The sequence below is a fragment of the Lissotriton vulgaris genome, unplaced genomic scaffold, assembly GCF_964263255.1.
Source record: "Lissotriton vulgaris unplaced genomic scaffold, aLisVul1.2 SCAFFOLD_8514, whole genome shotgun sequence".
NCBI lineage: Eukaryota > Metazoa > Chordata > Amphibia > Caudata > Salamandridae > Lissotriton > Lissotriton vulgaris.
In genome coordinates this window covers 1,127-23,116 of record NW_028244626.1, presented here as the reverse complement: position 1 = coordinate 23,116, position 21,990 = coordinate 1,127, and the positions used below count along the sequence as shown (strand labels likewise).

General features: G+C 45.9%; 1 protein-coding gene across 1 annotated transcript in view; it reads left to right on the top strand.

The window, feature by feature from the left end:
* LOC147667178 (cell adhesion molecule CEACAM5-like) overlaps positions 1–21,135 on the top strand; it is a gene marked incomplete at its 5' end in the record, with an annotated part of 56,114 nt that extends 34,979 nt beyond the window's left edge. Inside the window, 3 exons of the mRNA XM_086948869.1 lie at positions 1,812–1,953; positions 9,038–9,081; positions 20,764–21,135. Of these exons, the coding sequence (XP_086804995.1) occupies positions 1,812–1,953; positions 9,038–9,081; positions 20,764–21,056 (479 nt within the window). The remainder of the gene's footprint in view (positions 1–1,811; positions 1,954–9,037; positions 9,082–20,763) is intronic.
* Between the last annotated feature and the right edge of the window lie 855 nt (positions 21,136–21,990).

The following is a 21,990-nucleotide window of genomic DNA, read 5'->3' as shown; positions in this document are numbered from 1 at the left end:
CAGGTGCAGCACCACCAAAACCCAGGGGGATGAGCGGCAACTGTACCCTAATTATGCCTGTTGCATAACGGAAATGATGGAGCCCCCCTGCAGAGTGTAAGGAGGACCCCTTAATTTCCCATATCTTACAGATATTCATTGGCCTTTGGCTGAATCGAGGCACCTGAAGAGTTGGGGTCCCTGTGAAAGGTTGGTGGTCCCACCCTGCGCCACGAGTGATTGCATTAATCCCCTGAATTATGCAGATCCACCAGGAGGTCCAGAGTACCCATGCTTCTTTTTTCCCCCAGAGTCCATGGCTCCTTTGCTGGCCTTGCATTGGATATCTGTCTTGTGCTGCAGGCAGGGGGTGGCAATAAGGCGCTATCACCTTCTGGTGTGGGTGGTGTGTGGAAGATTGTCATCAGCAAGGAGGCTGCTGCAGCTTTTTCGCATGGGGCGGTGTCTTGTCCTTCTTACACATGCGCCGTACTCCTAAAATCAAAACCCCACCATCACTGAGATAGGCTCCCGCACATAAAATAGGGAATAAGATCCTGTGGTTATTTCCACATTAGAAGCCCAGTCCGCGTGCTCTCACTTACACAGAGGGCCATAAAAGGTTTGTTTTAATTGTCATTTCCTAGTTTTTAACACTGGGAAAGAAAGTGGAGTATCAGAGAACGTACGTTTTGTACCCTCACTCATGTGGAAGGCCATACAAAGCCACGCAAACACACACACACACATGTTTACAATGCCAGAATATTCAGTGTTATACTCCCACTCATCTGGAGCACCATAGGGTGTGGCCTTACATTCAAACACGTTTAAAAGTGCAACATTTGCAGTCATTGTACTCCAACTCATGTGGAGCACCACACTGTACATCCCTTGCACTCTCACTGTGTCACGTTAATGGTTGTGTGACAGCAGGTGTTGATAAACGGGCCAAAAAGTGCAGAGTAGTGGTTCCACGTGAGAGTCGTGAAGCCCCCGTACAGTGAAGGAAGGTGTGTACAGAGCTCCTTGACACAAGCATTTGTTAAAACGTAGCAATATATTTATTTATTTATTTATTTATTGACATTTGTAGAGCGCGGCGAATACCCGTGGGCGTCTCGGCGCTAGTTAAGGGATGGATCAGCAACTGGGGTAAAGAAGATATACAAGGCTATTGGTCAAATAACCACGTCTTTAGCTGTTTGCGGAATGTGAACAGGGAGGGACTTGCTCGGATATGTGCAGGAAGGGTGTTCCAGAGCCTAGGGGCGGCAACCAGGAAACGCCTGTCGCCCCAGGTGACTGTTCTAGTGCAAGGCACAGCCAAGAAGTTCTGAATAGAGGAACGAAGCGATCGGGTTGGGACATGATGGAGAAGATTCTGTTTGAGAAAGTGGGGACCTTGATTATTGAGTGACTTGTAAACAATACACAGCGATTTGAATTTGATACGGCTGCGTATCGGGAGCCAATGGAGATCCCTAATGATGTTTGTAACTGGTGCGAACTTGGGGATCCCAGCCAGCATTCGTGCGGCTGCATTTTGGATTGACTGCATCTTATTTGTCACTCGGACTTGGGCATTTAAGAATAGAGCATTACAATAGTCCAAGGAGGACAGGACTAGTGAGCTGACCAGTGTTTTCCCGGCCGTGTTCGGTAGGAAAGGTAGTATTTTCCTAATCATTCTCAATTTCATATGAGCTGAAGCCGCAGTTTTATTCGCATGTGCCATAAAATTGAGGCCAGCATCGAAGATGACGCCTAGATTTCTCACTTTGCTAGCTGGCTATATGACTTTCTGACTCTTCCCCTCTCTTTTTTTTCAGGAACAGACCCAACCCCACCCCCAGATAACAATGGAGGTCTCTCAGCTGGAGCTATCGTTGGCATTGTGATTGGCGTGCTAGCAGCGATCATCATTGTGTGTGCGCTGGTTTACTTCTTTGTGATAAAGAAGCCTGCCTCAGGGTAAGTGTGCATGGAGACTCGTGCCAAGATATCTCCATCTGTGGCTTCAGCTACCAATGGTTTCCAGCTCTCTCTCAGTCTTTCCTTCTTGGGATTAACACCCATCAACCTTTGTCTTCATGCTCTGTCTCCAGCCCTTCATCAGTATTTTTTCCTGAGATTATACCCTGTCTCCCTTCTTCTTTAGGGTCTGTCTCCAGCCCTTCCTCAGTGTTTCCTCCCTGGGATTAACCCCCTCTCCCTTCTTCTTTAGGGTCTCTCTCTAGCCCTTCCTCAGTGTTTCCTTCTTGGGATTAACATCCATTCCCTTTCTCTTCAGGGTCTGCCACCAGCCTCCATATTTCCTCCCCTAAAATATACCCCTCTTCCTTTCCCCTTAATACCTGCCTCTGCCAATCTCCTCTGGCCTCTTTGTAATACACCGCTCTCACCCTTTGAAGCAGTAGGTAGGGTTACCCTGCTCTAAACTGATCCTTACCGAGAAGGTTTATGTTTGAAGCTGGTGGGTGCAGGTGCCTAAATCTCAAGAACATCTCTATTCCCTCTGAGGGATTTGATCCTTCTTGCTTTATGTCCAGAAGCAGAGGAAGGTAGCTAGGCTGTTAGACAGCGCTCAACCAGTAGTCAAGGACCCGTAGTAAACTACTTGTGTAATCCATTGGTGCACTAGAACCAAGGTCAGCTACCGGACAACCTTAAAACATAACCCCTGTGACAAAGGTAGATGTATTAATAAACAACAGAAATGTCCTAAGCTCTCAGAATGCCAATCGTCAATTTAGAAGTGTTTAAAGTTCAATTTCTCTTTATTCCTTTGTCCACCTTATGGTTTTGCGGCATATTCACCATTGACTTTGTCAGTGCAGCCGTGAGGACGTGTCCTGTCGTTCTTAATAATCTATATAGGATCTGCGGGTTTAGACAAAATAAACTGTGGGATTAATGTCAAGACTAATTCCAGACACCCCCGCTGGATATGCTCGCCTGTATCCCAGCTAACTCACAGTTCCTCTATGAACTCCTCTTACCAAGGAGTGAATAGTTTCTGGCAACTATCGAACATGAAAACCCTATCCCCACAGGGATCGTGGAAACAGTGCAGTACTTTTTGCTCAGTCACTCGTGCTCACTTCGTTTCAGAGAGATACCAAGAATAAACGATGGGGGATTTTTTCAATAAACATTTATTGAACCAGCGTCATTCTAGCATAAAATACGTGTGCTGCAACAACCATATGACAGAAACAGATGTATACTGGTATAAGCACTAACAGAGTAAATGGAGGTAGAATTCGTCCATAATGCTAAACTAATGGATATATGCTGGCATATAAATACATGACAGTAATAGTGCGTACTCCTACGATGCACACCCTAACTAGATATAACTATATGTACCTAGCATGTATGTAGTTGTATAGCCAAGAAACGCCTTAGGATACAGTCAACCCCCATTACCTGATGTGGGAGAGCGAAGGACTCCGTCTTGGTCACAAGATGAACACCCCGCAAGGGATGTCAGACCACTGTGTGCTGGAGTGTCTGCGTGCAGGAACCACAGCGTCTCGTGTCAGCGAGTCTTCATGCATAATAAATGAGGCCAGTTTTCAGGGAAAACCACACAACATGTATGCAACACCTATCGAGGTAAATGGTCAGTACCAAAAAACATTATGTAGTGCAATGGCAGGGTAAATGTAGGTAAAAGGTTAGGAGACTAGCCAGGCCTATATTGGGGTACATTGTGAACAGAAGTCGATTGTGAATGTGCCGTAAGGCGAAACATGTGTTGGCTGTCCTTTTCATGACTACATGTACCTTGTGTTTATAACTGAAGATCACAAGTTGGGCAAAGAAATAAAAAGAAATTAAACTTTACACACTTCAGAATTGATGATCGACTTTCTTAGTGCTCAGGACATTTCTGTTGTTCCTTCTCACTTGTGCTGGAAAACGAAAGACACACAAATGATGGACAGAATGCAGAACAAATCAAACATTCACCCCCATTCAATAGATCTGGGTTTAATTCATTGTTCTTTTGCACACAGCCACCCCTGTTTAGTCCCAGCCATATGCAAACCAGTTGTGACCCTGTTCCTCATGGGAACAGTCCAGACCGAACTGCAAAGCCAGGTCCTTGCTGGACTGGAAAGAAGCTTCCTAGGAACTGGTTTTGAGGTATGACCCCTCATCAGCCAGGCTAGCTTGAATGTAGTGGCACAGTGAGCACAGGCCCCACGTCTGGGCATACCCGGCACACTAATGGTGAGTAAGCAAAAGACACATAAATGATGGACAGAATTTGTAACAAATCAAACATTCACCCCTCAGTCAAAAGATCTGGGTTAAATCCATCAATCTTTTGCCCGCCATGCCACTCCAGTGTAGACCCAGGCATTTGCAAATCAGTCTTGGCCCTGCTCCTCAAGAGTATGCTCAAACGTGGGTCCACTGGATTCAATCTAGCCTGGCTGATGAGGGGAGCTACCCCTAAACCGGTCCCAGGATGCTTGTTTCTAGTCCAGGGAGGACCTCACCTCTGAGTTCAGGCTGGACTGCTTGCATGGCGAGCAGGCTAAAGACTGATTTCCATATGGCTGGGTTTAAATTAGAATGGCATAGTGAGAAAAAGAACAATCGATTAAACCCGGATCTCTTGACTGGGGTGAATGTGTGATGTTCAGCATCTGTTCTTTTTAGATTGTGCTGGAAAGGCTGAGGCTGCTGCACAGTATACAAGTATATTTCAAAAGACTCTAAGGCTCGTTTAGAATCAGTGGAAGAGTATGATGGTGACACCCAGATTCATTGACCCTTCATTTGAGAAGTGTGGCTCAATGGTTAGAGCGGCAGACCCTGATGCAGTAGTCTGGCCGGGACCAGGGTTCAATTCCCGCCTCGGCGGGTCTCAGGCTCAATTTCCTCGGACCTGATAATTCTCGCTTCGGTGCCTATTCTAATCATGAGTCCCACTCTGCACCTCTGGGCAATAGCTTGCTTAATCTCTACAACGGCCCCCACAACGCTGAGGATGCCTGACTTCACCCTGGGGGTGCCCAGGAGTGGGCTCCTCACAGGGAAAGGCCAGGAAGGGTTCCTCGGCGGTATTCGTACAAGCGCTGAGATGCCTACGGGTAGTCGTGCGCTATACAAGTGCGTAATCATTTAATCATTTGAGTAGTTTAAGGTCTTTGAGATGTCTTGGTCTGGATGACATCAATGTCCCTGGCAGGCGATGACTTAGCAGAGCTCTGGTTCTTCCACAGCCTTAGACTTCTTGAATAAAGCGTACTCTGTAGCTTGGCCAAGGCTGAGGTCAACCAACCGCTTCTGCATAGCAAAGAATGAGGTTTTACAACACAAGCAGAAGATCTCAAGAAGTCTCCTCAGCCTGGGAGTGAGGTCAAAGGCACCGGGGCTCCTGAGAAAGTCAAAATGCGAAGCCTTTGCCAGACTCTGTCACAAGGACTCCGCTGGGTGCGTAAATACCCAGCATGCCTTGTAATTCTGTACACACAGAGCCATCAGTGACCCTCTGCCCATGAAGCCACTATAGTACCCCCATGATCTGAGTTCATCATCCCACCTGTCCTCCATTAGGAAACCACATACAGAGGGGCTGGATTCTTAAACGTCTATGTGTACCCTTCTCCCAAATTTACAGTATTGTAATGTTATCCCACTGCTCAAGTCTTATTGGACCACTTTACATCACAGACATATAGCGCTGGCAGTAACTGTGTGCACATAAACATATGGAAAACTGGTACAATTATTACTGTTAATGGTACATTTTCCACCCTCGCAGCCAAACCCTGGGACGGCCTTCCCCTTCCCCTCCCTCTTCGGACAGCACCCTCTCTGGCGGAATTTAGGAACATTAAGACTTTGACTCAGACCAGCAACCTAGCATGTGGATACCCTCACGGGTGAATAGCAGTTCTCTACAAATACAGATTGATTGATTTATTGACCACAAGTTATTCCCAATTGATGAGCCGAAACCCTGAGTCGGGCTAATCCTGCGGGTCTGCAGTGAGGTAGCGTTGTTACCCAGTGAAAGCACAGCTCCTGGGGTCCCACAGCCCTCCGCAAGCAGCTGACGGCCTCGGATTTAAAGTATATCACACATATGTTTAGGATGGTGTAAGTACCTTCAATCACTGTCAACGGTCAGAGATGCCATCAAAAGGAACCAAGCCTGAAGTGGAGTTAACTTATTACGGATCTGTTTTAAATGAACGTAACAAACCTTTATTTGTGTTTGATTCTCCCTTTTCTCAGCTAAATCATCTCTTTTCAGTGAGTTCTGATGGGAACTCATCCAGCGTGTTGTTTCAGGTCCCTCACTGGCGCCAAAACAATCTCTTTGGCAGTATATCAGTCACGAGTCACCTGGGTCATGTCAGAATACCAAGGACAAAAATATCGCCCACCAAGTATATCGCGATAAGTGTAGATTTACTACTGTCAACTCCACATGGGCTCATCTTCACAACATAGCGATAGTTGATGCTCTGCCGTTTACAGTTGCCTTGGAGGATTAAACTAGATACTCTAATAGAACAATTCACCTGTTGTATTGTAATTATTAATTTAAGGGCGCCTATCAAAACACTATGTTGGATTTACAAGCTTGTGAAACTCTAGCGCTACCGCTTCAGTACTTTTTCAACTACCCATCACTGCTGCATGTCAGCGTCCACAATTAAAGGTATAGGTGGTTCCAAAGAGAGAGTTTTTTTTATTGAAGATATTGTCTCTCCCCAACAATGTTCATTCTTGGTGGCTTTGAAGTTCAACTGCAGCCAATCCCTGGAGAAGGGATCTCCTTTGATTCCTATATCACTTCTCCAAGATCACACGTTTTGATTTTTTCAACATTTTCCCACACTCTGCTCAGATCTTTCCCTGTCATTGCAGTGTGAAACTAGTCTGATGTATTCATGTGTGAGACTCAGTTGTGTCATCGCTTCCACTCTCACATGGGCTGTGCAGGGGTATTTGAATTGTACTCAGTCCAGGTCACAGCTGCTTCTGGAGGTTCTCTCTTGTCCCTTCTACTGGTTGTGCAGTTTCCATAGGCACCCCAATGACAACCAGGTGACTACCAAGTGTGACTTCTCTGTGGTGCATTTACTGTGGAGGACTTGAGTCCTCAGTGCATCCCAAGGGTCGAGCATTGCAGGCGGACTGGATGAAAAGGGTCTATAGGGATGGAGATCTCATTAGAGGGCCTGTGGGCTGAAGGAGGGAGGGAAGAAAAGGTATTGCAATGGAGGAGGAGCGCTGCATATCCGAGGTAAGGGTACACCGTCAACACAAGAGGTAAGGGTACACCATCAACACAAGAGGTAAGGGTACACCATCAACACATGGCTGAGGAAAGAGTAAACCATCATCACATGGCTCAGGTAAGGGTACTCCGTTGTTACACTGCTGAGTTAAGGGTACACCATCATCACACATCTGGGGTAAGGGTAAACCATCGTCACACAGCTGAGGTAAGGGTAAACCATTGTCACATGGCTGGCATAATGATACCTCATTGTCACACGACTGAGGTAAGCGAATACTATTGCCACATGTCTGAGTCAAGGGTACGCCATCATCACACTGCTGACATAAGGGTACACCACCATCACATGTCTGAGATAAGGATACCTAACCATCACATGGCTGAGGTAAGGGTACACCATAGTCACACAACTGAGGTAAGGGTACACTAATGTCACACAGCTGACATAATTATTATTATTAGGGAGATTTATAAAGCGCCTGGTTTACGCCCACAGGCGTGTCCCCGCGCTATGATAAGTGGGGTGAGCAGTCCAAGCAGCCATCACAACCGTCTATAAAGGTACCGTATTGTCACACAGATCAGGTAGGGCACTCCATCGTCAGGCGGCTGAGGTAAGGGTTCACTATTGTCACACGGCTGAGGTAAGGGTACACCATCACCACGCGGCTGAGATAAGGGTGCCCTATTATCACACAGCTGACATAAGGGTGCACCATTGCCATACAGCTGAAGTAAGATTATACCATCGTCACACAGCTGACGTATGGGTTCACCATCGTCACAAGGCTGAGGTATGGTTACACAATCAGAGTATTTAGGGTACATGCAACTCTGGATGAGAGTTGTTTCCTTAAATAACGTTACCAGAGAAGCAACGAGCTACTAGAATACTCAAAATGAATGGCTGAGAATTTCAGCGACATAAGCCACTTGTTTATCCTCTCAAATGAGCGGTGTAAGCCCTCTAGTAAGAGAATCTGACTAGAGGTGAATGGCAGAAAAGATGCCCAGGGCTGCTGCTGCTACACTGAGCGGCCCCTCCCCGTCCAGTCCAGGTGCTGCCAGAGAAGCATCCTCACACCCAGTGGGAATTACATCTCTTCAGAACATCTGGAGTACTGGAGAAGCATCTTCCATGTTGTGTAGATTTTAGGAGGATTCATTTGAAATGGTTACTTTTGGCGCCTTTATTCAGTGTTATGGAATTTCCATTCATCTGGATAAGATGACTGAAGTCTCAGGAGAAAGTCCTGCTCATTTCAGGACTTCTTGTCAAAGTAGTACTTTCTGGAACTGGGGGGCGATTTTGGGAAACACTCTTCCTACTTTATTCACATTATTTAGATTTTCATTTGTATTGTGAGTTTGATCGCATTTAATGTCTTTTATCAGTGTTTTATTATGAGACAGTTTTTGATTTCTTTATGTCTGATCTTTTGATTCAATTTACTTTGTTTTTGTAATATGTATCTGATTATATTTTTGATTTTTTACCAAACTTTGTTTGGACCATGAAGATATTTTATTTCTTAACTGTACTGCCTTCTCAATAGCTGTTAAACTTATAATGTTGGGTTTTCTCTGTTGGAGGTTTAGCTGCTTGTGCCCAACTGTGAGCGTTAACCAGAGATTCTTCCCATGATGCAGTGTTCACAGCTCTCTGTAAGGCTGTGTCCTCTTTCCGCCACATTCTAACACCTGAGGCTCACCCTTCGGGTGACATCCAGCTATCTCAGTAGTGTCCAGTGATGATTATCTCTCGTCTCTCTTCCTTTATAGGGGCCTACCTTCTGGGGATTCTACTGAGATGACAGCCAACAACAGTAAGTAGAGAAATTGGACAATGTTAAAAAAAATGGGGCCTCTTCAGTTTCTGCACATGGAGCTCCAAGACCCTAGAAATGTGTTCAAGAAGGACACTCCTGCTGAAGCTTTGTCTCTTTGGGGTCTGATCCAAGAAAGTAAATCTGGCCATACAAAGCTATGTTTAGAACTCGTGGTCTAACTTCAGGACAATGTTAATCCTACACCCTTCCCATGGGAGGTTAGTGTCCAAGTGTCATCATTGTCAGCAAGGCAGAAGTACCCGTGATGACATTTGTATAGTGTTTCAAACCTTTGGAGGGGCATCAAAGCACATTAGCAGACCGGTGTTACACTGTAGAGTGAACAAGTGCATGGTGTTGTATTTGCAGAGCAGTAGGGCTCCATGGGTGCAAAGGTCAATGTTTCAAGACTCTTGTCTGCTCTTTTGCTGGAGCGGATGGTGAGCTGCATAATTCTAGTCTGTAACTTCTCAATAGTCCAACACCCACCTTCTCAGCCAAAATTTTTGCATCAAAAGCTTCTCCAAGCACAGACATTCCAGCCATCACTTGTCCATATATTGTTATTTTTATGAAACACCCTAAGAAAGAGTCATGATAGTCGCAATCCAGAGAGACAAGTTGTATTAGGAGAGATGAAACATAGACTGGTTCCCCGTGATGGTGCCCGGATAGACCTTCGTCCTCTGACCCACTCACTCCTGACCCACTCCACACTCTCACACGGTTTTACACTCTTTGGGAAACATACACGTTTGCTGTATAAACTGTGAATTAATTTCTTGATCCTCATTTGGTGCAATGAAGTCTCCATGAGATGCTAGAAGCCTCAGTATCTCCTCCCTCAGGCTCCAAGCCCCTTAAATCCCATCCTCTTACATCACTTGCACCAGCTGGGAAGGTAACATGTGTGCTCGGCCATCCTTTTTATCTCATTTACACCGTCATGAAGACAAGCACAACTGGTTTCCATTGCCAAAGAAAGGAGGAGCCAATGTTTACACAGAAGCTGCTAGTCTGAGTCAAGTCCATTCATAAAATGCCCAAATCCCAAAGTATTCAGGCTCTGGTGCCGTTTCCAATCTCAAATCTCACTAGAACAGAAAAGGGTTACTTTTTTCTGGGACCGTTTGAGCATGAGATACTCCTTAATTCAAATGCTAGGCCTTTCCACAATCTTACCTGTGCTCCCTATAGCTGCTTCCCAGCCAGCGCTGTCAGTAAATCAACAGGACTTATAAAGCATGGCTTGTCACCAGTGTTGCTTTGGTGAATGTGGGGGGTGTGAAGGGGAAGGAGGCGGAGCACAGGTGTCTGAAGGGTTGGTGGAAGTACATGTGTCATCTGATTTACGCTGGTACTTAAGCACAGAGGGCTTTGTAGGTGTGGATATTCATCTTGAACTGGCATCTCTTCTGTATGAAGAGCCAGTGAAGCTTCTTGAGGTGCAGGGTGATGTGGGTCTATTTCGGGATGTCGAGCATGAGTCTGGCTGCTGCATTCTTATTGGTCTGTAGACTTTTAAGGAGGTAATTAGTGATTACAACATACGGTGCGTTGCCGATGTCCAGCGGCTGGTGACCAGGCCATGGGTGACAGTTTGCCTGGTGTTGTCGGGGAGCCATTTGAAGATTTTCCAGAGCATGCCAAGAGAGAGGAAGCAGGAGGACGAAACTGCATTGATCTGGCTATTCATGGTGATTTTGCTGTCAAGGATGATGTGGAGGTTGCATGGTCATTCAGTGAGGGTAAGGGTCCTAGTTTGGAGGGCCACAAGGAGTTGCTCCAAATGGAGGTATTGTTCCCGAAGATCAGCACCTCATTTTTGTCAGTGTTGAGTTTCCGGCATTTGTTTCTCATGCAGTCAGCGATGCTTGTCATGCATCTATGGAAGTTGGCGGGGTCTTCTGATAACGAGAGGATAAACTTGGTGTCATCTACGTAGACTATGATGCTCATTCAATGGGTTCTGGTGATGTTGGCCAGTGGGGTCATGTACATGTTGAAGAGAATGGGGCTGAGGGATGAACCTTGAGGGTCACCACAGATGATGCTCTTGGGTTCCGTGCTGTCTCCTTAAATTTGTAGGAAACCAGCAGTACCTAAACTTAGGGCCATAGGTGCCTCATTGGAGCATAAAATTTGAGTCTAAAGGCCAGTTATCTGGACGACTTGGATAAACAAAATCAAAATATATCCTGAGCTAAAAGCAACACATAAAGTTTGTGAAATCAATTACAAGTCGAGTAGTCTTCGTCTCTTCATTTATTCAAATATAGAGCTTCTCAAAACCATCTAGCCGCTAACACGTGTTTCGTCTATAGTAGTACCGACCACAGACTTCTTCAGAGCTATAGCTAGGCTACCCATTAGTTGTCTTCATGAAAAAAATGTTTTATCTATAAGCTAATAGTACGTTTCTTCAGGATTAGAGCGGTTGAGGGTTCCTGGAAAAGTGTTTATAGAAATACTTGTAATCACTCCAGCGTCATGGAAGTACCCAAATTCTCCTAACGCCAAGTGTGATCCGGCATGAAGAGCAAAGGTCGCCGACCTTTGCTCTTCATGCCGGATCACACTCAGCTTTAGGAGAATTGGGGTACTTCTAGTGAGAATGGCCAGATCGCAGATGCTTCAATTGTCAAAAAGGTGAGAAAGATTTTTCCTATCAGTGTGGTCAGTATCCTCATATACCTCCCTACATTTCTCCAGAACTTGGTTCTGGATGTTGAGTGCAGATGGCATTTTATTAGTAGATTTGTTAGGCTCATAGGAGGGTTGGCCCTGGAGGCTTCGCCAGGGATCTCAGATCCATCTTCTGGCATATTCAACTGTAGTGTTGTACTTATTTGATTTGATCACTTCTGTAATACTTATACACAAGCACTCCAGACGCTAGCTGTGCGATGGTCGATCATTATTATGAGTTCAAAAGCCTCCCAAACGGAGGCTAAGACTTCGTATACTTCTTCAAGGTACATATTGTACATTTGCATCTTCTCCTCGGTTTTAGTGGGACAAGAACGCTTCATTGTTCCGTTAATGGATGTGTTCAAGCCAATAGGAAACGTTTTCATCTATTGTGTTTTTTACATTTATTTGATATTCTAAGGGCGAACCTTGTCAATTTTAAAAGACACAGTCAGGTGATCAAAGCTTGATTGATCCATGACTGAAAAATCGTTTGAATATTAAGAGGACTAAGATTTTAGGAAGCCAGATGCCAGCCATTTGTGTATCCTTGTTTGTGTGTGGGTGCTATGTATTTCATGATATGCTACACTATTTTACCAGTTAACTTTTATTACATGTATTAACAACTTTCATGTTGCTCGATAACTCAAACCTAATACGAGCTACAAAAGCCAAATCTGTTATCTGTTCAGCAAAACCGTTTTTCACAGTTTTCTGAACTGATTAAGAGTAGGTTATTTTAGAAGAAATAACAGAAGAGAGTTCCAGGTCTTAGCTGCTGAAACAGAGCAGGCATGTTCACCAAAACAAGCTGCTCTAATTCTGGGGACTACCAAAGGTCCAAAGAGTCCTAGCAGGCTTCTGCTACCCGAACGCGGCAGCCATAAATTCAGGATATGCCTAGTTCATTGCTCTATGAACCTTGACTGTAGGTTTGAAGATTACGTTGCTCCTGATAGGAGGCCAGGGCAGGTGTTTTAATTCTGAGGTGGGGTGTTGGCACTTTGTTGCACTTTTGATGAGTTGGGCTGATGCATTGTGGCTCACCTGAGGCTGAGTCTTTGCTCTTTGAGAGGTAGATAGATACATCACATGTTCATCGTCCAGTCAAGCCTGGATAAGAGCACTGACAATAGGGACACTGAAAGTCTTGCCTGTATAAGGAAGAGCTCGGCACATTGTCTTCATTTGGAGAAAGCAGGCGCTGCAGCTTTGGAAATCGGTGTCTCTAGCGATAGATTGTCACCAGTCCACCTCCCAAGATTGAAAAATAATGTTTATATGGCCCCGTTGGCAGACATTATTTCCCCCTTCGGGATTCACATAGTAACCTACGCTGATGATACCCAGCTGGTTGTGGCACTGAACCATTCTGACCAGATGTCTAAGGACCTCCACGCCTGCTTGGAGGAAGTTTCCAAGTGGATGAGCTTGTCTCACTTAAAACTTAATGGTGATAAAACCGAGCTCATGATTCTCGGCAATTCCTTAAGGTTTAAATCAAACACGATGTGGCCAGCCAGCATGGTCCCGGTGCCAGCCCCCAAAACCGAGATTAAAAGTCTGGGAATCTGTCTAGACCAGGGCCTTACTCTGAATGAGCAGTCAAGAGAGACTGGCGCCTTATGTTATGGCCTGCTAAGAATGACCCGCAAAGTCCTTCTGCTTTTACCATTTCAAGCAAGAAAAATGCTGATCCAGGCACTAATTCTATCAAGGATGGATTAAGGTAAGGTCCTCTATTTGGGTGCCCCAAACTCAGCGGTCGCAAAATTGCAGAATGTACAGAAATATGCAGCACGACTGCTTACGGGGACCCCCTATTGCTGTTTAGCAAGGCCCGTGTTGAGCTCCCTCCACTAACTCCCAGTGCAGGAAAGGACCAATTTTAAGACCCTCTGCATTGCCCATAAGTCTCAGGAAGGGAGCTGACCTTCTATCAATAAAGCCATGATCCGCCCCTATAGGGTTAACTGAAAACTTCACTCAGAGGAGCTTCATCTAGTGTTGGTCCCTAGTATCAAGAAGGCAAGAAGTGGTGGTCGACTTTTTTCATACAATGCCTCCAGACTCTGGAACACCCTGCCAATGTACCTTCGTAGGGAATCCAACCATTCCATCTTACTTAAAGAGTTAAAAACAATGGGGCCTCATTTATGAGGCTGTGCGTCACTTTTACGCCGCTGGTGCGTCACTTTTTGTGACGCACCAGCGGCGTAAAAAATGCACCTTGTTACGCCATATTTACAAAGTGACGCATCTAGGTAGATGCGTCACTTTGTAAACCCCTTCGCCACATTATACCTGCGGCAGGTATAATGTATGCAAGGGGGGGCGTTTTGACGCAAGAAAGGGTCATGGAAGTGACGCGTGAAATCTATAAGATTTCATTGCGCCATTTCTTGGTCGCTAATGCATCAAAATCTTATGCCTGCTTCATGGCAGGCGTAAGACTGATGCAGGCACTAACAACATGGGATTTGCCCATGTGAAAGTATACATTGCAGGAGTTGCGTCACTTTTGTGACACACTCCAGCAATGCGTCACTTTTGCGCCTACAGATATGTCAGAAATACTGACGTATCTGTAACTCCTTGTGCCATGATGTGTCATACTGTAAATATGACGCATCAATCATGTCGCAAGGAGTGCACACTGAGAAGTGGCGCATCGCTGCTTTCACGCAGAGATGCAACATTTCTCATAAATGAGGCCCATGGCTTTTCCTGTAGGCTACCAATCCTTTAGTTACTCTATCAGCGCTGGGATGCTCCCGGATAGCCGTGTGCTATATAAAAACCACTTTCCTTTAATTTCATTTAAAGAGGGGGTGAATAAGGTCCCATAGCTCCTGGCCTCTGTAATATTGCAGATGTTATGCTGCCTGCTGAAGTAGCAGGCTGCTCTGGATTCAAAGAGTTCAGTTTCATGTAACTCAATGACATCCACCAATGTGCCCAAGAAAGGCTGAGGGCAATTGAGGATGTTTCAGTATTTTTGCAAGAAAATCCCCAAATGAACTGGGTATCCTCAGCATATAGGTAATATCTTCCCTGCGGTTGCTTCATGATAAGGGCAAAGGGAAACATCTAGATGGTAAATAAGAAAGGGTCAGGATAGAACATGAAAATGTTTAGTTGTCTGGGATTGGGTTAAAAAATAGTGAGGGAGCTTAACTAGCTAATCAATCAATCAATCAGTATTTGTAAAGCATCTTATGCACCACGAGGGTATCCAGGAGCAGCGTCGGAGGAGGGATCTACTCAAACATCCAGGTCTTGAGGCCAGTCCTGAATTCGGCGAAGGAGGTGGAGGTTGGGAGGTGGCTGGGGAGGTCGTTCCAGGCTTTGGCGGCAAGGTGGAAGAATGAGCGTCCTCTGGCTCAAGTGTGCTTGATTCAGGGGACGTTGGTGAGGTCCAGGGAGCTGAACGCAGGTCTCTCGTGGGATGGTGAAAAGTCAGGCGGTTGTTCAGGTATTCAGGTCCTGAGTTGTGGAGGGGTTTGTAGGCAAGCTTGAGCAGTTTGAAATGGCATCTCTTCTTGATGGGGAGCCAGTGCAGGGTGTGGAGGTGCGGGTGGTGTGGGATCATCCAGGCAGATCCAGGATGATTCTTGGATTGTTTGGAGGCATTTGAGGAGGAGAGTGGAGGTTCCTGCGTAGTGGTGTTCCTGTAGTCAAGACGGCTGGTGATGGGGCGTTGTGTCACAGATCTCTTGGTGTCTTTTGGAATCCATCTGAAGATTGTGCGGCACAATCTGAGGGTGTTGAAGCAGGTGGAGGCCACCGAATTGACCTGTTGTCTCATGGAGAGTTCACTGTTGAGTAGGATGCCGAGGTTGCTGGAGTAGGTGGTGGAGGTGGGCACTGGGCCTAGGACAGAGGGCCACCAAGAGTCCTCCCATGACGAGGAGGCTCTTCCGAAGAGAACTTCGGTCTTGTTGGTGTTAAGCTTGAGGCAGTTGGTTATCATCTGGTCGGCGATGTCAGTCATGGCGTTCTGGAAGTTTCCTCTGGTGGTGTCCTTGTCTTTGGAGCGGGAGAGGGAGATGGAGTGTATGAGCTGGGTATCGTCCGCATATGAGAAGATGTTGAGATTGGGGCTGCAAACAATGGGTGCTAGTAACGTCATGTAGATGTTGAACAGTGTGGGGCTCAGTGAGGAGCTTGCGGTACCCGCATACCTGAGTCGGAGATGTAAGGAGGGAGGCAGACTTTCTGGGTGCAGTCAGTGAGGAAGGAGGATAGTAGTTTGAGTGTGTTGCCCTAGATGACGATTTTGTGAAGTTTTTGGATGAGGAGGTGGTGTGAGACTGTGTCGAAGGCAGCTGACAAGTCAAGGAGGATCTGGGCTGCTGCTTCGCTGCAGTCTATGATTGCTCTTATGTCGTCTGTGGTGGCTATAAGGGGAGGAGCTAGATAGGCCGGTAGTTCTTGAGGTCGGATGGGTTTGCTGTGGGTTTTTTCAGAAGTGGTGTAACTTTGGCGTGTTTCCATGATTCTGGGAGGGTGGTGGATCGGAGCGCTGTGTTGATGATGTTGGTGAGCGGGGCTCCAATTTCTTTCTGTCCGAGGTTGAAGGAGTGGTGAGGGGAGGGGTCCGTCGGATCTCCGGAATGGATGGAGGACATGATGGACGTAGTGGTTTCGGTGTCGAGAATGGTCCAGGATGTGGGGTGGGAGTGTGGTGGGAGGAGCTGGGAGTTCAATTTGCGGTGATTGGGGCTCAACATTTTTGTAGATGTTGGTTATCTTGGTGTGAAAGAAGTTGGCAACAGAGTTGCAGAGGGACTGGAAGGGCTGGATGGTATTTTTAATGGCGTTTGGCAAGGAGAATTCTCTGACGATTTGGAATAGTTCTTTGGTGCAGTTTGTGGATTGGAGGTGGGGGCTAGTGCATTATTTTTTGCTTCTTTGATGGTATGGTGGTAGGATTTGAGGGTTGGCTTGAAGGGTGTGTGGTCATATGGGTCCTTACTTGTGCATCAGCGGATCTCTAGCGGTCTGCATTTCTGTTTTTCTGCTTTGAGTTTGGGGGTGAACAAGTTGGCGTGTTTTTTGGCACTGCTATTGCGTAGGGGTTTGATGGATGTGATGAAGTCTGCGCTGGTGGTGATCCATTCTGAAAGGTGGGCGGTGGCCTGATTGGCATTGTTGGACATATGGAGGGTGGTGGTGTTGAGGGTGGTTCTCCATTGGGATTTGGTGATGGAGAAGTGGACGAATCTGTAGTCCGTTCAGGTGCGCTTGGTTGTGCGGCTGAATTGGATTTTGTTGCTGGATGTTAAGATTGGGTCAAGGTTGTGGCTGGCAGTGTGCGTGGGGTTGATGATGATCTATTTGATGCCCAGGGGCCACGGTTCCCTGGGTGTGCACATAAAGTGGCAGTCAAAAGCTCCTTCGTTGTCTGTGGGTGAGCGGGCACAATAGAGGGCGCTGAGACACCCTGGGTCCAGTACTTTGACAGCAGCAATGGTGTAGCTGTGAAGGGTTGGACGTCTAGGGGTTCAGGCGCTGGGTGTGGTCGGGGTGTGGAATGGCACAGTCAGGCTTGCCTTTGGCGCACCTTCAGCGTACTACTGGCAGAGCAGCACAGCAGCAGCCATTCTGGGAGGCTGGGTGTCTGAGCCAGAGGTCAGGCAGCTCCTCTGGGTCACACGGGGTAGAGTAGAACTCAGGCTTTCTTATGCCATGCAGCGGCTGGCATTAAGTAGCTGTGGGGGTAGGTGGGTCTGTGAACAGAGCCTGTGATGCGCTGGTGTAGTCAGGCAGTGAGGAAATGCAGCGAGTGTGGCATGGAACTGGCCGCTTCTGCCAGGCTGGGCGTCTGGGCCGTGAGTCAGGCTGCTCTTCTGGGTCCTGCGGGAGAGTGGAGTAGAGTGGAACTCAGGCTTGGCTCAGCTAAAAAGAGGTGAGTCCACTTACAAAAGCGCCTGTAAAGCCAAATGTTCTTAGTCGGGTGAACAGGGTTTCGTGGCTCTCCACCTCACCTCTGTCCACCCATCTGAGAAGGTTATCAAGGACGGAGACTATTACTAGTCATGTACTTCTCCCAGCCTGAATCCTTACTGAGATGACTCTAGACTGGGATTATCCTCCGCCTCAGTAAAAGAAGCTTGTCCCGTAACGTACAACAGTATGGTAAAATTCAAATGGGTCTAAAGGAAGGATTTAGACCTATTTCATTTAGTGTAACTCTATGCTCACAACTTCCAGATGTTTCACACAAGATGAGACTCTGACTTGTCGTCATAACTGGCTCACAAGTTAAAAGCATGTACCATTATCAATATATTTTTTTTAAAATCAAAGACATCATTCTCAAATGATATACTAAGCCTATGGATTTAATATTTTTTCATGCAGTTGTGTGTGAAAGGGAGAGACGAGAAATGCGCTATATGACGTCTTTGTGCTGTCTCCTACCCCTGACGCATTGTGTGCTGCCTGATGCCAATGCAGGCACCCTTGTACCCTTAAATGCATATTCCTTTTTCTGCAAACACCTAATAGAAATAAAGATATTTAACTGTGTCATGCCTGCTTGAGGGAGGTGCAGGTTTTTTCTAAATCTGGGAATATGCCAAAATAAATGGGTGTATGCAGAGAACGCCCATGATTCACCCACGGAACACCTTCCCAACTGAAAATAGTACAAGTCAGCAATATGCTCTGCCGTGCATTTCTTTGTATTTACTAAATCACGTAGAGCCACGGAAGGTGGCTTTGCATGGTTTAGTATATGCCAAAATGGATTTTGCATTGGGGTCGCGCCATAAAAGTGATGCAAACCTGATGTAAAACCTCAATAAATATGACCCGTGACATCTATGGATACAAACAGGATTTTATCGAATTCAGGAAACTTTTTCTTAACACTGCCTCAACAGTCAAAATGTACTTCCTTGAGCTGGTGTACTTTTATAGATTGTAGGTTGTCATGAATAATGGAAAAATGATCAGGAAGCATGTAGCCTAGTTCAACAACCAAAATATGTCAATTTTCAGAGACACAGACCGTTTATCCTCTCAGTGAGTTACATGAGACGGGGCATTTATAGAGACCAAAATCATCTTTCCTGATCCCGGGATTCTCGCCACTCTACGAGACCTTATAGGAGATGGAGCTAACCAGGGCTGCAACTATCAATACTGCAGCGGCATCGAGGCTCAGGGTGCGTGACCGGCCCAATGCCCTTGAATTATCACCTGATTATGTAACCAGGTGACAGGTTGGCATGTTTTCCTCATTTGAAACAGAGTCAATAGTGCCCTTTCGATGCTATTGTCGCTAACTTGTCCAAATACACAGCGGGTTGAGAGATCTGGTAGTATTTGTTCAGACGCATGAGTGCTACGTGAGTGCTACGTTGATCCACATCAAATAGTAACCAAGACACCGTGGGTTTGGGATAGCATCCAAAACCCTCTAACCATCAGTATGAAGCACATTGGACTCTTGACTGGACCTGTGAGGAGGATCCTGCACGGCTCCTCCTCTGACTCCGATTGCCCCCACCGGTCTAAATATGTAAATTGTAAATTGATACTTGTATAGCACACTACTCACCCGCAAGGGTCTCAAGGCGCTTGTACGAATACCGCTGTGGAACCCATCCTGGCTTTCCCTGTGAGGCGTCCACTCCTGGGCACCCCCAAGGTGGAGGCCAGGCATCCTCAGCGTTGTGGGGGCCGTTATGGAGATTAAGCAAGCTATTGCCCAGAGTTGCAGAGTGGGACTCCATGATTGGAATAGGCACTGAGTCGAGAATTATCAGGTCCGTGGAATTTTTGAGCCCAAGACCCGCCGAGGCGGGGAATTGAACCCTGGTCCCGGGCTAGACCTCTGCATCAGGGTCTGCCGCTCTAATCATTGAGCCACACTTCTCCACAAGAATGTCTAAGGACTCTAGACTGGACCTGTGAGGAGGATCCTGCACGGCTCCTCCTCTGACTCCGATTGTCACCACCGGTCTAGGAGGTGGAGTGATCCGACAGGGGCTGAGTGAGATTTGGCTTCATCTTCCTTCTCCACCCAGACGCTGCGGACCCTCCACGCCCATAAATGGCGGTGTTTGGCAGTGCAGCTAGGACCATGCTAGACAAGCCATATATACTGAGGGGCTCCAAGTTCTAGTCAGCTTTCAGCCAAAAGATAGCACTTAGGGGAACCGAGCTGGCCGGAGCGCGCATGTTTGTAGACTCTGTGCAGCTACGCGACCTCTTTATGAACCTGCAGCTGTATAGAGATAAGTCAAGCGCTTGTTATTATTTTTTGGGTTTGCGTGATGAGTGTCTAAAATTCACTCGCATAACTCGACATTTCTCCTTAATGCAATGAATTTAGACAGCACGTCTGGGACAGAGATGCAATCTCTGCTCACTGCTTCTGACTTTATCTGTTTAAAGTTCAGGCATTAATTTGGAGGAGTCTGAGTTATCTAAACTTTAGACACCTTGAGTGCAGCAAAACAGGCTCTCGGCTGATCATGATACGGCTCCCCAATACTCAAAGGTGACAGATACATGCACGCTGAGCTCCTGGCTTGTGTGTTGGACTGGCTTTGGTGGAGGAGACTGGAAGAGGCTAGGGACAAGGGGGAGGGTTGGTGGGAGGTAGCAACATATCAGATGAGTCCCCGAATAGGACCTTGTGTTTGAGTGAAGGAAACGGCTTTAAGATACCATTTTGTACTCCTATGACGATACGCCAGTAGGCCGAGATTTTATTTGTGGACAAGTGTGACTTCAGAGTTCTGCAGAATTGTGTCAAAGCACCACCTCTGCTTTAGCATTCCCTTATGCTGCTTTTACACTTCAAATATTATTTTCATCATATCTTTACTCTCTGTAGTGATCCAAGTTTAGGTCTGAAATGTCACATCCTTTAAATGCCACTCACAAACGGTATGCTATATGAAAATATGTATATTTTGTGTCCAAGTAACTATTTATTGGTAAATTCTTGTTCATCTTTCTTTTCAGATCAAGGGCCTGCCAATGGGGTAAGACACATTTGTGAACTATTGCATGGTTCTCTCACCTTAGACAAAACTTCCCCCACCACTTTATACACAGTCAGACTCAGTTGTTCACTGTATCACGCTCACCCTTTCACACATTACTCTTACACTGATTTGATGGCAGTTTCTCATCTGCCCTACTCATTCTCCTGCTCACGCCGCGCGTTTCTCTTGTGGTCAGTGATAAAGCGCTTTGCACTGTGTAAATCTTGGTGCAAACTTGGGAATAGACTGAGCTCTCCGATTAATCTTTAGTTTTGAGCAACGCTACTTATCACAATCAGTAGAGTGCAATAACATGAAGCACGGATCACTGAAACAATATCGACGTCAAGAATATCGAGTTACAAAAATATCGAGGTAAAAATATACAATACCAAAATATCGACCTCCTATCTCCAAACAGGTAAGTACAAAAATATCGAAGCAAAAATATCGATGTAAAAAATATAGTTAGTCAAAATATCGAATTTTTTAAAATGCTTTAAGTTAATTAAAAATTCATGAAATAATAAATATAATTAACTTAAACATACTTAAAATACTTAAATAACCTTAAAATAAATAATTAATGTAAGTAAAAAAAATAATACAAATTGATTTGTTAATACATATATGTAAATAAACGTAATAGTAATAAAACATTTACAATATTTTTACCGTAGGAAAGTGGAAAGGGTACAAGTTACTATTACAACTCCAATGAGTAGGGAAAGCGTTGGATAGCGTAGGGGTAAAAATGACTATTCCAACTCCAGGGAGTGCAACAGTAGGGAAAGTGTTGGATAGCGTAGGGGTAAAAATTACTATTCCCTCTCCAGAGAGAGCAACAGTAGAGAAAGCGTTGGATAGCGTAGGGGTAAACATTACTATTCCCACTCCAGAGAGTGCAACAGTAGGGAAAGCGTTGGATAGCGGGAGAATTAAAATTACTATTCCCACTCCAGAGAGTGCAACAGTAGGGAAAATGTTGGATAGCGTAGGAGTAAAAATTACTATTCCCACTACAGTGAGTACAACAGTAGAGAAAGCGTTGGATAGCGTAGGGGTAAAAATTACTATTCCCACTTAAGAGAGTGCAACAGTAGGGAAAGCGTTGGATAGCGGGAGAGTTAAAATTACTATCCCCACTCCAGAGTGTGCAACAGTAGGGAAAGCGTTGGATAGCGGGAGAGTTAAAATTACTATT